Source organism: Momordica charantia (assembly GCF_013281855.1).
Source record: "Momordica charantia cultivar OHB3-1 chromosome 6 unlocalized genomic scaffold, Mcharantia_2.0 BLBB01000006.1, whole genome shotgun sequence".
NCBI lineage: Eukaryota > Viridiplantae > Streptophyta > Magnoliopsida > Cucurbitales > Cucurbitaceae > Momordica > Momordica charantia.
Window position 1 is genome coordinate 24,353,457 of NW_028275164.1, and position 12,196 is coordinate 24,365,652.

General features: G+C 34.8%; 2 protein-coding genes and 1 non-coding gene across 7 annotated transcripts; 2 read left to right on the forward strand and 1 right to left on the reverse strand.

The window, feature by feature from the left end:
• Positions 1 to 1,503: 1,503 nt before the first annotated feature.
• On the forward strand, positions 1,504 to 7,047 carry LOC111009364 (uncharacterized). 3 transcript variants are annotated; one of them, XR_002601222.2, is made up of 8 exons: positions 1,504 to 3,547; positions 3,634 to 3,724; positions 3,839 to 3,996; positions 4,095 to 4,146; positions 4,881 to 4,963; positions 5,081 to 5,174; positions 5,423 to 6,263; positions 6,451 to 7,047. XR_002601222.2 is itself a non-coding variant. In XM_088125515.1 (8 exons), the coding sequence occupies exons 2-8, from the start codon at positions 2,402 to 2,404 to the stop codon at positions 5,950 to 5,952; spliced, it is 2,154 nt and encodes a 717-aa protein (XP_087981641.1). In that variant the 5' UTR covers positions 1,504 to 1,853; positions 1,969 to 2,401; the 3' UTR covers positions 5,953 to 7,047. The 3 variants fall into 3 exon arrangements, 2 of the variants coding, with proteins under 2 accessions (XP_087981641.1, XP_022138117.1); XM_088125515.1 differs by having other exon boundaries at positions 1,504 to 1,853; positions 1,969 to 3,547; positions 5,423 to 7,047; XM_022282425.2 differs by having other exon boundaries at positions 5,423 to 7,047.
• Positions 4,398 to 4,500, forward strand: LOC148210998 (U6 spliceosomal RNA). Its single transcript, XR_015792078.1, has one exon. It is a non-coding gene; the product is annotated as a U6 spliceosomal RNA (small nuclear RNA).
• Positions 7,048 to 7,209: 162 nt separating the features above from the next.
• Positions 7,210 to 9,066, reverse strand: LOC111009130 (uncharacterized). 3 transcript variants are annotated; one of them, XM_022282076.2, is made up of 2 exons: positions 8,596 to 9,066; positions 7,210 to 7,518 (listed from the first exon to the last, which is right to left on the reverse strand). In XM_022282076.2, the coding sequence occupies exon 1, from the start codon at positions 8,897 to 8,899 to the stop codon at positions 8,636 to 8,638; it is 264 nt and encodes an 87-aa protein (XP_022137768.1). In that variant the 5' UTR covers positions 8,900 to 9,066; the 3' UTR covers positions 7,210 to 7,518; positions 8,596 to 8,635. The 3 variants fall into 3 exon arrangements, with proteins under 3 accessions (XP_022137768.1, XP_022137767.1, XP_022137766.1); XM_022282075.2 differs by having other exon boundaries at positions 7,210 to 7,523; XM_022282074.2 differs by having other exon boundaries at positions 7,210 to 7,483; positions 8,596 to 9,064.
• Positions 9,067 to 12,196: the final 3,130 nt, after the last annotated feature.

Genomic DNA, 12,196 nt, shown 5'->3' on the forward strand with positions numbered 1-12,196 from the left:
CTTGTTGATTGGCCAAATCATAATGAAGATTAATGTTGAAATTTGAGAATTATTAGGAAATGAAAATGATTGAGGGAAGAGAGGTAAATGGAAATGGATGGGCAGAGAGAGAGATGGATAAGGCCATATCCCACAAAGGGTACAGACAGCTTTGACTTGTCAGTGACTATTTGTTTCGGTATACTCGTAAAAGCCCGAGGGTAATTTCGTCATTGACTTAATTTTAATTTTTTTTAACAATAAAACACAACGGTGAACCGTCAATTTTCTAATCGTTGACCAGTCCTAATCGCCTGGTCATCGTCCACCGCCACTTTTCTATTTTCCCAAACAAAATCAAAATATTACAAATTAAAAATATTTTTTTTCTCCCAAATTTTTGGTTAAATTATACCCCTTCCAAACCAATTTTTTAACACTCATCGATAATAATGACCATTGAAAATGAAATTAAAAAATTTTCAATACAAAAACAAAATTATACAGAAAATCAAACTTTTGTTTTAATTTTTTAATAGACGAAAGTCAAAATTGTTTAGTCAAATTTTAGTTATGAGAGTGGATGAAAGAATTTTAAAATTAGAAGATAGATTTGCTAAATTATTTTTTTTAAAAAAAATGAGAGTTATTTTTAGGAAAAACATAATTAGATCGTTATTTGAATTTTCTTAACCAAATCCAAATGGATACAAAATTGGAATTTTGTGAGGTAAATAAACAAACATTACAATTTTTTTTTTCAATTTTTATAAAAAAATAAGTATACAAAGAAAGCATTAGTCAAACTTGAGTAACATAGAAAAACATATTATTTGGGTGATTTAACTAATGATTATTTTTAAAAAATTTATTGGAATTGGAAGGTCAAAAGTCTTAGGTGTTGACTCAATTTTGGCAACCTACTCCCACTTTGCAAATTTGAGACACACAAAAAATAACCATAATTATTTCCCAAATCCAACAAGATTTTGCAATGCATCCATCCAAATCTTACCCATTAAATGGAAATATTCAACAATTATTTCATTTATATTCATTGTTTTAGTACTTAAATTGGCAGGCAAGAAATAATTTATGCAAATTTAAGATCAAATGTATTTTAAGTCTTTTTCAAGGCAATTAATAGAGTTTATTTGCAAAGAGTATTCGAATGTGGTGGATATAGTTTGAAATAATGAAAAATAAATCAAATGTTTTTATAATTTTGGTTAGAACGATTAAAAAATCTACATGAGTCATAAACTTTATTGTTTGATATGATATTTTTAATGTTTATTTGGACGGAGATACTTTTTATTAGTACAACACGTGGAGGGAGAAAATTAAATAAAAACCGATATTTCTATTATTAATTAAAGTGGAAAAATTGGGATACATTGGGTCGTTATATTTGATAATAGAAAAAAGAAAATGTATTCCACAAATTAATTGAAAAAAGAAGGAAAAAGAAAGTAGGGAGAGAAAAACTTTAATCACGCAGGTTTTTTAGAGAGAGAGAGAGCACAAACATACCAAGTCTTGGAATCTCGTTGCGCGGTCCATCAAACCACAAATATCGAGGAACTAATTTTCATTTCCTGTTTTAACCCTTCTTCCTCTTCTTCTTCTTCCTCTTCTTCTTCTTTTCTTTTTGTTCTTTTTTTTTTTTAAAAAAAAAATTCTTGTTTGTGATGGTTTTGTTATGCATATAATTGCATTTTTTAAATAGTTTGTTGTACTGATTCTCTGCTAGAGAGAGAGAGAGAGAGAGAGAGAGAGAGAGAGAGAGAGTCCAAAAAGAGCTCCAAATTTTCATGGATGCTTCGATCTGCACCCTCCTCAGTTTCAAAGAGATCTCATAGAAACGAACCCATGTAAGGAAGTTTTCAATGTTCCCTAAAAAAACATTCACTGCATTATTTTGTAAATCATTCGTTCATTTCTTTCTTTTTTCCTTCTCCCTTCTCTTCCCATTTTCCTCACGTGTAGCTGTGTTCCTCTGATCTTCGAATTTTGATTAATGGGTATCGGAAGGAGTGTGCTTGAAACTATTCTGGAGACTCATTAATGGCTGCTGAATCTCTCCCTAGTTCAGAATTTCCACATTTCCCCTTCTTTTAGCTTCTCGTTTTGTGAAAATTTTCTTTGTTGTCCGCTGGACCAGGTTCAATGGGTTTGGCTTGGGATCCATGTTGGATGGCATCCCTTTATTTTTGTTTCACTGCAATCATTGTCATTGTTATATAATTTAATAAGGTTTTCTGTTAGACTGATCTGCGTTTTTCCTTTTTGCCTTTCTTTTTTTTTTCTTTTTGGCTTCTTGTGTATTGGGTATTCGTTTTTTTTGGGTTTCTCCCACATTTTCTCCCGCTTATAATGCCGTGTTCTTGAGGCCATTTCATGGGTTGAACTGTGAAGAATAATGGGTAGCTTTAGCGAAGATGAAGAATGCCCATTTTTTGATGCCCAAGAGATTAATGCTCTCTCGATATCTGATGCCAATTGCGATGGCATTGGGGCGACGTTTGATTCTAATCCCAGTTTTTGTAATTGGGTCGAGGGAAGTTTTGTTTATGATGTATGGAATCAAAGCCCCAATTGTGTTCACGAGCGTCGGAGAAAGTTCTTGAAATGGATGGAATTGGGATTGGATCGAACTCCTCTCTGTAATGGTAATTCTCTGACCGTGTGCAGTGATTGGACAGAAGGGGAAGGAGAAAATTTGAGGCACAATTCTGGGGCTGAATCCTCAGATTTTGAGGATGTGTTTTGCTCGGGTAGATCTTCGATGTCGTGTTGGCCTAGTGATGATCTTGAACTTTCAGAGATGGCTTCTACGAGTGGCACTCTGTACGTAGATGATGAGAATAATGGAGAATGTGGTAGGAAAAGTGGGGATCTAAACACGGTCCGGTTGGCAATAGCTGAAGAGCTTGAGGAGACTCCTGTTTCATCCCCATCTTTCCAACAAATGTTGGAGATGGAGGTTGAGAGGGAAAACATTCCGTTTAATACAACACGAAGAGTCAACAAACGTTGGCTTACGAAATTACGATCGGCAGCCTGCATTTTTGATAAGCATGATAAGTCAACAAAATTGGTAGTTGATGATGATTCAAGTGAAGGGTCAAGAGTTCGGAGGGTTAAGGTTCGCCAGTGCAAGAAACAAATGAAGGAACTCTCAGCTCTTTATATGGGACAAGACATCCAGGCACATGAAGGTGCTATTTTGACAATGAAGTTTAGTCCTAATGGGCAGTATCTTGCTACTGGTGGTGAAGATGGGATTGTTAAATTGTGGCAAGTGATTGAAGATGAGAGATCTAATGAATCTGACATCCCTGAAATCGATCCATCTTGCATTTACTTCACAGTGAATCATCTCTCTGAGTTGAAACCTATGCTTGTGGAGAAAGAGAAGATGGTTAACTCAATGACCTTGAGGAAAACATCAGAATCAGCTTGTATAATTTTTCCACCTAAAGTATTCAGGATATTGGAAAGACCTTTGCATGAGTTCCATGGGCATACTGGTGAAATTTTGGATCTCTCTTGGTCAAAAAACAATGTAAGTTCTGCTATGAATTTCCTAGAAACTAAATCATGCTTATGGATTGGTTATCATATTAAAATCTTTATTGTTTTCTCATGCAGTATCTTCTGTCATCATCAGTTGATAAAACCGTTCGACTTTGGCGAGTGGGATCTGATGATTGCCTTAGAGTTTTTTCACATAATAATTACGGTGAGCTTGTAATTTCTTTCTCCTTATGGAGTGACAGACATTATTTACAAATCTTTAATGTGCTGCTCTCACCGTTGCTCTCCTTTTCTCTTCTTTTTTCTGTGTTGGCTGCAGTTACTTGTGTTCATTTTAATCCCATGGATGAAAATTACTTTATCAGTGGTTCAATTGATGGGAAGATTCGCATTTGGGGAATTTCTTCATGTCAAGTTGTTGACTGGACCAGCATTAGGGAAATTGTCACTGCAGTGTCTTATCGTCCCGATGGACAGGTGTGTACTTGTCTGAGTCTTACATTATGTTGAAGTAGAAATGAGGAACTTTGCTTAGATGCTTGGATGTTAATGGTATTTTCAATCTCATCATGTAGGGAGGAATTGTTGGCTCCATCAATGGTACTTGCCGCTTCTTTAAAGTAATAGGTATGTTTCTTATATTCGATTGCTCCCCTTTGCTTATTTTGCGTCCTCGTTTTAGCTCACGATCTATTGTTCTCACTGCTTCTTTATTCACCTGCTGCATCTTTATATATATGATAATGAATGATGTTGAATGTTATGAACTGTATACCCTCTGTGAATTTTACTCACACTCTGCTGCTTATTGGATTATTCTGATCTGATGAACTGATATTTAAGAAAATAAAATCCTTTCACTCTAAAATATTAGTAGAGTCACTTTGGGGAAATCTGATAAAATTGGAACGACATTGTGAAGATTAGCCTGGCTCCTTCAAAAGGATGACATGCACAAATCAAGAAATTGTCCAAAATATTAGTGGTAGATGATGGGAATTTTTGTTGCGCATTTGTGTACCATTGTCTGCAAAAATTGTATGCAAAAATGAATATTCCCACTTGGTCTTTTCTGTCTTTTTGTGTTGCCTTGCTAGGAAGTTGTTATTGCCTTGTGTTGTAATTATTAAGATTTTGCGCAGCAAGTGATTTGCTAGAGGAGAATATTTGTCGTTTAAGACAACGATGTGGTTTTTGCTTTGGTACAATGTTGTTAAGAGTGTATACTAGGTTGCATTTTCTTAAATGGATATTGATGTACAATGAAATCTTATCACTGGAATCAGCGATGAGTATTTATGACATTATGTTGATTTTGAAGAAAGGTTTTCTAAAGGAGTCTTTCGGTTTGTTTTGTTTAGGTGATAATAACCTGCAATTGGATGGCGAAATATGTCTGTCTAGTAAGAAGAAGTCGCCCAGTAAAAAGATAACAGGGCTTCAGGTAGCTCTTTCCACTTATGTTCTTATTCACACTTAGATGTTATTTGTTTTATGTTTCTTTGTCCAGCTCATTCAAGATGCTAAATTTGCCATGCATTCTTATTTTCTCTGGCCGCAGTATTCTGCAGAAGATTCGAGCAGAATAATGGTGAGCTCTGCTGATTCCCGTATCCGAATTATTCAAGGGCTTAATGTGATCCAGAAGTACAAGGGTATGCACCTGTCTGTCCTTGTTTGTTGTTGATCTCTTCTTTATGTAAAGTATCAACAGCATGGTTGATTTCGGTTGGGAGTTTTACTGCATTGTGTATGGTGAGTGTGATGTGATGTGATGTGATTACAGTCAGTTTGATTGGTTGTTTCAACTATGACACTTTTGTTTTAAAACTGAATGGTCTTGTTCGTCGTGTCTAGTCTCTTCCATGTCTTCTCATAAGCAAGTTTTGTCCTTTCTGTTCAGGGCCTTGTAAAACCGGAAACCAGATGTCTGCATTGTTCACCTCGGACGGGAAACATATTGTCTCAGCCAGTGGGGATTCTAACGTGTATCTATGGAACTGCGGTTATAAGAACGAGCCTGTTCTTTCCCAAGTGAAAAAGATCAAGTCTTATGAATATTTCTCCCCCAATGCTTCCATTGCAGTACCATGGTGTGGTTTGAGATGTAACACAGATGGTGAGAGACATTTTTCTGGCATGACTAGGACTTCTTCTGAAACTTTTCCGCTCTCATCACCTGCTTTTTTCTCTTTGAGCCAAGAGTTATTAGAATCCTTCCCCAAGGGATCTGCAACTTGGCCCGAGGAGAAGCTTCCGACTTCCAGCCACCTAACCAAACCATCTACGATGCATAAAACTCGGTATAAGTTTCTGAAATTGTCTTGCCAAAATACGTCGCGTTCTCACGCATGGGGTCTGGTCATCGTGACTGCAGGATGGGATGGACGAATCAGGTCGTTTCACAATTATGGGTTGCCTATACCAGTATAAGACTGCGGAATTTTCCAAAAATACGAAGTGATTTCTTCTTCAGATTTTGATGCCTCGCATTTTTAGTGCCTCCTGGCTGAGTATAAGCTGTGATGCAAATCTGATCTCATTTTACATGATCAACAAATGTTATCACCCACTGCAAATAAACACAATTCTATGTGCTGATGGTTGATACGTTATCGTTTTTGGAGTTTCCTCGAGCATCTCTGTAGATTTTCTGATACTCTAGGGTCGAGTTTATGGAAATGACAATTGATGGAAGAAGCTTCTCTTTAGAGGAAAGGACTTCGAATCAGCTAGTGGCCAAGGTTAGCTTACCTGGATCTTCCTCTTGTCAATCATCATGATCATCCTGTGTAGGAGAGGCAGTTTGATGATAGAAAAAAAATTGTTATGTTGTGATTTTGAGATTGGTGCTGGCCCATAACAAACATGTGAAGTCATTCATGTTATGGGGAAATGATACTGATACGAGACGCTCTCTCGATGATGCAGGTACCTGCGGGGGCGTGGAGGGCCTCTTGCCTTTTTCTGGTATAAACATGGTCAGGGAAATCAAGATTGGTGGTCTGAATTCATTGAAGGAAAATTGGTATATGCCATTACATCTTGTGGGCCATTTTTTGATTGATTTGATTTGATTTTATGACCCCTTCTGCTTCTGCTTCGTATCGACGGGCGACATGAGGATTTGAGTTGTGGGGCAGCAAAGTCAGTCATTTTCATCTGAGGAGACCTTACATTGCAGGCTGGTCTTTGAAATGCAAGAAAGAGAGAAAGAAAGGGAAAAATAAAGTTCTTGTTTTTTGTTTGCTTCTTGCTGCTTGCTTGCTTGCTGTATCAATCACTACACTAACTCAAGTCACCAGCAACCCTTTTGCTAACAGAGATTATAGGTTGTATTATTCTCACTTTATTTCATTCAACATCATCATCTTAGGTCAGATGTTATAAGCCTTAAGCTAAGCTTTTTAGTATCAGGTGAGTTCCATCTGCTGTAAATACAAGCTCTGTGTGCAGGCTTTTTTCTTTTTCTTTTCTCTTGTAAAGCATGTTCTATAGAAGCGATCGATAGAATCGAAAGTTTTAACAGATTGGGAAGATTCGAAGTTTATGAACTCATATCTCTCCTCCCCATCTTGTAATGACAGTGAAGCAACTGTAATACAAACAAATTCATAGAGTTTACCATTTGAAACAACAGCAAAAATTTTAAAAATGGAAATCTATTTGGCTTTAATGTTGATGATTGGATTGTGACTGAAAATGATTTCTTTATTTATATATTCAGATAATTCACATTCACTGTTGCAGGCCTTGACAATTAAGAAACAACTGAATACAAGATGTATAAAAAGAGAAATGGTCTTAGCTTCTCTATGTATGAATGTAATCTAAATATTCTTTGTACATTTTCCATAAGTGAAAATCCCAAGTGGTAATTTGCATTTTTCTTTGCTCCCCTGCTTTGTTCTGCCATTTCTGTTAAAGCTCTCTGCTGTCCAATCCGTGTGGCCATGTTCTTGCACTGAATCAGAAGGTAAAATGATTGGAATCAATTAGCTGTACTGACAAAAAGAAGAAGAGAGGAAAAAAAAAAGGGTTATGCCTTAGAGATCTAAAATCCAAATCCCAAAGAAGCAGACAAAGAAACATGTAACATCTTCCATTCTTCTCTCTCTTTTGGTTTTAAAATTGTAAAGAACAAACTTCCCCCTTGCTGCTGTTTAAATATTGAGATGTTGTTTATTTTCTCCTCTGGCAGTACTTGTTGTCCAACTCATTTTGCTTTGGAGTTTGGAGAGGGAGATCTTTCTCTCTCTCATCAAATATTATATACATCATCCCTATGCCTTGTGTTTTCAGACAACCATGTTGACATAAAATAACATTTTATGAGGTGTTTTGTGTCTGAGATCACAAAATGAATTTGACAGAACAGTACGAATGTTGTCTTTCCAACTGCCTCTAATCATATTTCAGAATATGTTATCCAACTCCAAGACACCACATATCATTAACTGCATTATGACAACAATCATCAAACCAGAAAAAGGCAGAAACATAAACACAAACACAAACAGGTTCAGAAATCTCAACTGCCTGCTTTGAAATTTTAAAAGACAAAATGCCAGAAAGAAAGCTCAGATCTCCATAATTTCAGTATTCCCTTTATCATATCACTACCAAACAGATGCCTGGGGCAGAAATTGGGACTTTTGATTCCATTCAAAGGTTGGCAGTTAGCAACATCATGTTCATCTTTGGTTCCAAATCAATTTGGGTAGCATTCTCACTTGCTTCAAGATTGATGGACAAGAATTAAAAGAATCATGCAATTCCAAGAGAACAGAAACTTCAAGACCACACAGATTCATATGACCCAATTTGAACGATTAATCTCCAAACACCAATCAGAACCAACAAGAATCAGAGGGAACATGACTTGTTTTCCGTTAATTTTTATTTCATCATTCCAATTGTAATCCACAGAAAGATATCAACAAACGAAGAGAATCAATCGAACACAAAATCCTCAATCCCGGCAAGGGAAAGGGATAGAGAAGAAGTAAAAGCAACGCAAAAAAAAAACAAGGAAGCAAAACAATATTCCGATCCCGCCACAAATTTGAAGAAAACCTAATTGGCAGAGGAGCCGAGATCCAGGGAGCGGCGGCGGTCAGACGGGGAGATTGGCGACGTCGTTGACCGGCGGAGGAAGAGGCTCGAAGCTGCGGATGACGACGGAGGAGGAGGTGGAGTTGCAGTACATGAGAGGGCGATCGTGAGCCTCCTCGGGATCTTCGTGGTCGTCGGAGGTGGAGAGATTGATGCAGGAGCAGCGCTCGAGGGAGGCGAAGAAGGCGGAGGCGACGCTGGTTCCGACCCATGTGGCCATGCCGTTGAGCTTCTCGTACGACAAGCAGGTGCTCTGATTCTCCATGGCTATGGCGGATTCGCTCTTCCCGTTGCTTGCCTTTGATTTGGAACTGGAATTGGAATTGGAATTGGTTCTTCTGTGAAAACACGCAGAGAAAAATCAGCAACGACAGAGGAGAGGGGTCAAAGAGGAAGAGATTTGGTTGGGTTAATGCCTTTTTAATTTCTTCATTTGATGTCCCAATTTCCTATTATTAGACTACGATTGACCAATTCAAATTTTCCATCTCAAATAACAAAGTAATCATAATCAATCATCATCCTCAATTTTTTCAGGGAAAAAAAACAAAACGCAAAAAAGCAAAAATGGCTAAGCCAAATATTCCATCCTATTTATTTTGATTGATGTGTTTCTATTACACTTACCCAATCTTTTAACTTAGATTTTAAGTATCTTCTCCATTAAAATTTGACTGTCGAGACGTAAAATTCACTAGTTTAGTGGTAATTGACATATATCTTTAAATTAGAGATTGTGAGTTCAATCTTCATGTAGTAAAAAAAAAAACATAAAATACTCTTATATAACAAAACAAAAGGTGCGTAAATGTGAGTGGATTCCTTTGTTAAATTGAGTACTCTATTTTTAAGGTAAGGTTGATGGGTAGGAATGAACCATTCATTTTGAAGCGGAAATTATGAATTAAAAATTGGGAAAATTACCTTTGGAGAAATTTCAATTTGATGCTCCACATTATCTTCCTTCATATAACTCGAAATAGACAAGATTGATGGTGGGAACCTCGAAAAATGTGGAGAAAATTTTCTCATAGAAAAGTATCAACATTTTAGGAGTTATGGTATCGTGAATCTTTTAATATCTATTTTGATATTATTTTTAGGGGTGTTCAAGTAACCCGACGAACCCAGCCCAACCAGTTGGGTTGGAAAAATCTCAACCCAATCGGATTGGGTCGAGTCTCGGGTTGACCCTTGAAAATCCCGGGTCAACCCGACTCGACTCAAGATTATAAGTTTTATTTTTTTTAATTTATATATTACTAATAATCTAATATTACATATATATATATATATAATGAATTATTAATTATTAATTAAAATCTTATTTTTTATATTCAATCTCATCCATCCATTTCATTAAATCTCAACTATTGATTTTAGGTTTTAATTCAATCCTCTCCATTTTGAATTTTGATTCTCCCCTTTTCTAACATTTTCAATTTCATCTTCCTCTCCCCCATCTCTCCCTGTATAATAAGGTGTAAGTTTTTAATATTATTGAATTAGGGCTTATTGGTTTCAATTTGGATTTGGACTTTAGATAAACTTTGGATAATGTAAAATTTTAAAATTTGTATTAAATTATGACATATATTGGTTTCAATTAGGATTTGAATTTGTGCATTTTGATTTTTCAATATTTTTTTTGGTCCATGTTATAAATAAAACAAAAGTAAATTAATTAATCAATAAAAAAGAACCCAGTAACCCAACCCAAATTTATTGGGTTAGGTTGGATTGGGTTGGCCATCATTTTACAATCCGACCGTTCCCACAAATTTTCAACCCGAAAATTCGGTTTGGTCCCAAAAATATCCCCAACCCGTGAACACCCCTAATTATTTTATCCTCATTCAAATAAATACCTTATTAGTATATATCTCATGTATTAATAAAAATATTTATTTCCTTATAATGTATCAAATTAATGTAGAATCCTTAAATAACATAATATATTTTAATATCTCATGTATTAAAATTTTATATTATTTTGAACTTCTATTCAAATAAATATCTTCTTACTATATCAATATATTTATAAAATATTTATTTTTTCTTTTAATATATCAAATACATTCCTTAAATAAAATAATATTTAAATAAATATTTTATTAGTATATCTCATATATTAATAAAATATAATTGTATTTAAAAGGTATGAAATACATTAATTATTAATTAGGACGTGATGTTTAGCCAAATAAAATCTTTTAACATATCATATATTAAAATTTAGATCATTATTTATATCATTTGAATCTGATTCAAATAAATATTTTATTGGTATATCTTAATAAAATATAATATTTTATTTAATGTATTAAATAGATTCATCGTATGCCTTTTATTATTTAATATATCCAAATACATTAAATAACTAACTATGAACTTGAATATTTCAAATTCAATTTTCTTTCAACACATTTGATCCATTAATGTTGTTGTGAGCTAGCAAGGGAACCTCATAAACCTATCGTTTATAAGCTTCAATGATACAAAATTCATTAATTAATTAATTTGAGGTCATTAACCCAATGTTACTTCACTATAAATCAGGAGTTGAGTTCTCATGCATTGTAGGACAAGTTATGTCCATAGATATAACAAATCAACCCCTTCAATTACAGCTAGGTCAAAGGTCTGTTTTACCCTTGTAATTACAATATGTTTATAATCCAACCATAAACTAAGTCCCTCTCGGACCAGTGAGATGGTGGGCCCCCAAGTTCTGAAATCAGTATTACAACTCATCTACTTACCCTACGAAGGAGTAAATTCTACCTTGTCACATAATTATGTTTCCAACTCTCTATTTGGTCAAGTCCTCAAAATAGTAGGCTTATTGAATTGGCTGCAAAAGGCACTATCACCCATCTAAATCAAAAAACATGCCCTCTCACAGGAGTTCATAAATCACCCAGGATTAAGATCGAGTCACATATGATCATTCTATGGAATATTTATCTTATCTTTTAATAGATTTACAAAGAAAGATTATATATTTCGCAATTTAATCTTATACCTACTCATTGTATAATATGATACTTTCACACATATGTCTCCACATGAATTATTTAAATCAAATCATTTGTAACATTTGCAAAGTGGTTCGTATCACTAGCGTTAATACGATAGGACACCAATCTTATCCATATACTATAGACTATTTAAATTATAACTTGAACATGATCATTTTGTTTGTCAACAGCATATTGTTAAATATTACATTTAAAACGTTGGATTTTCATAAAAATAATAAATATTACCTATAATCAAAATAATTAAATATTTATTAATTATGGGACTTTAAGACGTGAAGCCCAACAATAGCTTCATTCAAGCTATAAATCACCCTTAATTTGAGGTTCTTTTAAATTTTATACAGTCTTTTCTAGCATTTCAAGTGATAAAAGAGTTTGAGTGAGTACTTACATTGAGTACTAACCTCGACTTTCACGCTCTTTGGATTCCTCCACTCCATCTTAATTGAGTGATTAAGAACAAAATTTATTCTAGCTAGCCACGTTCGGAGATAGTGCAAACTTTTGTATTACTTCAT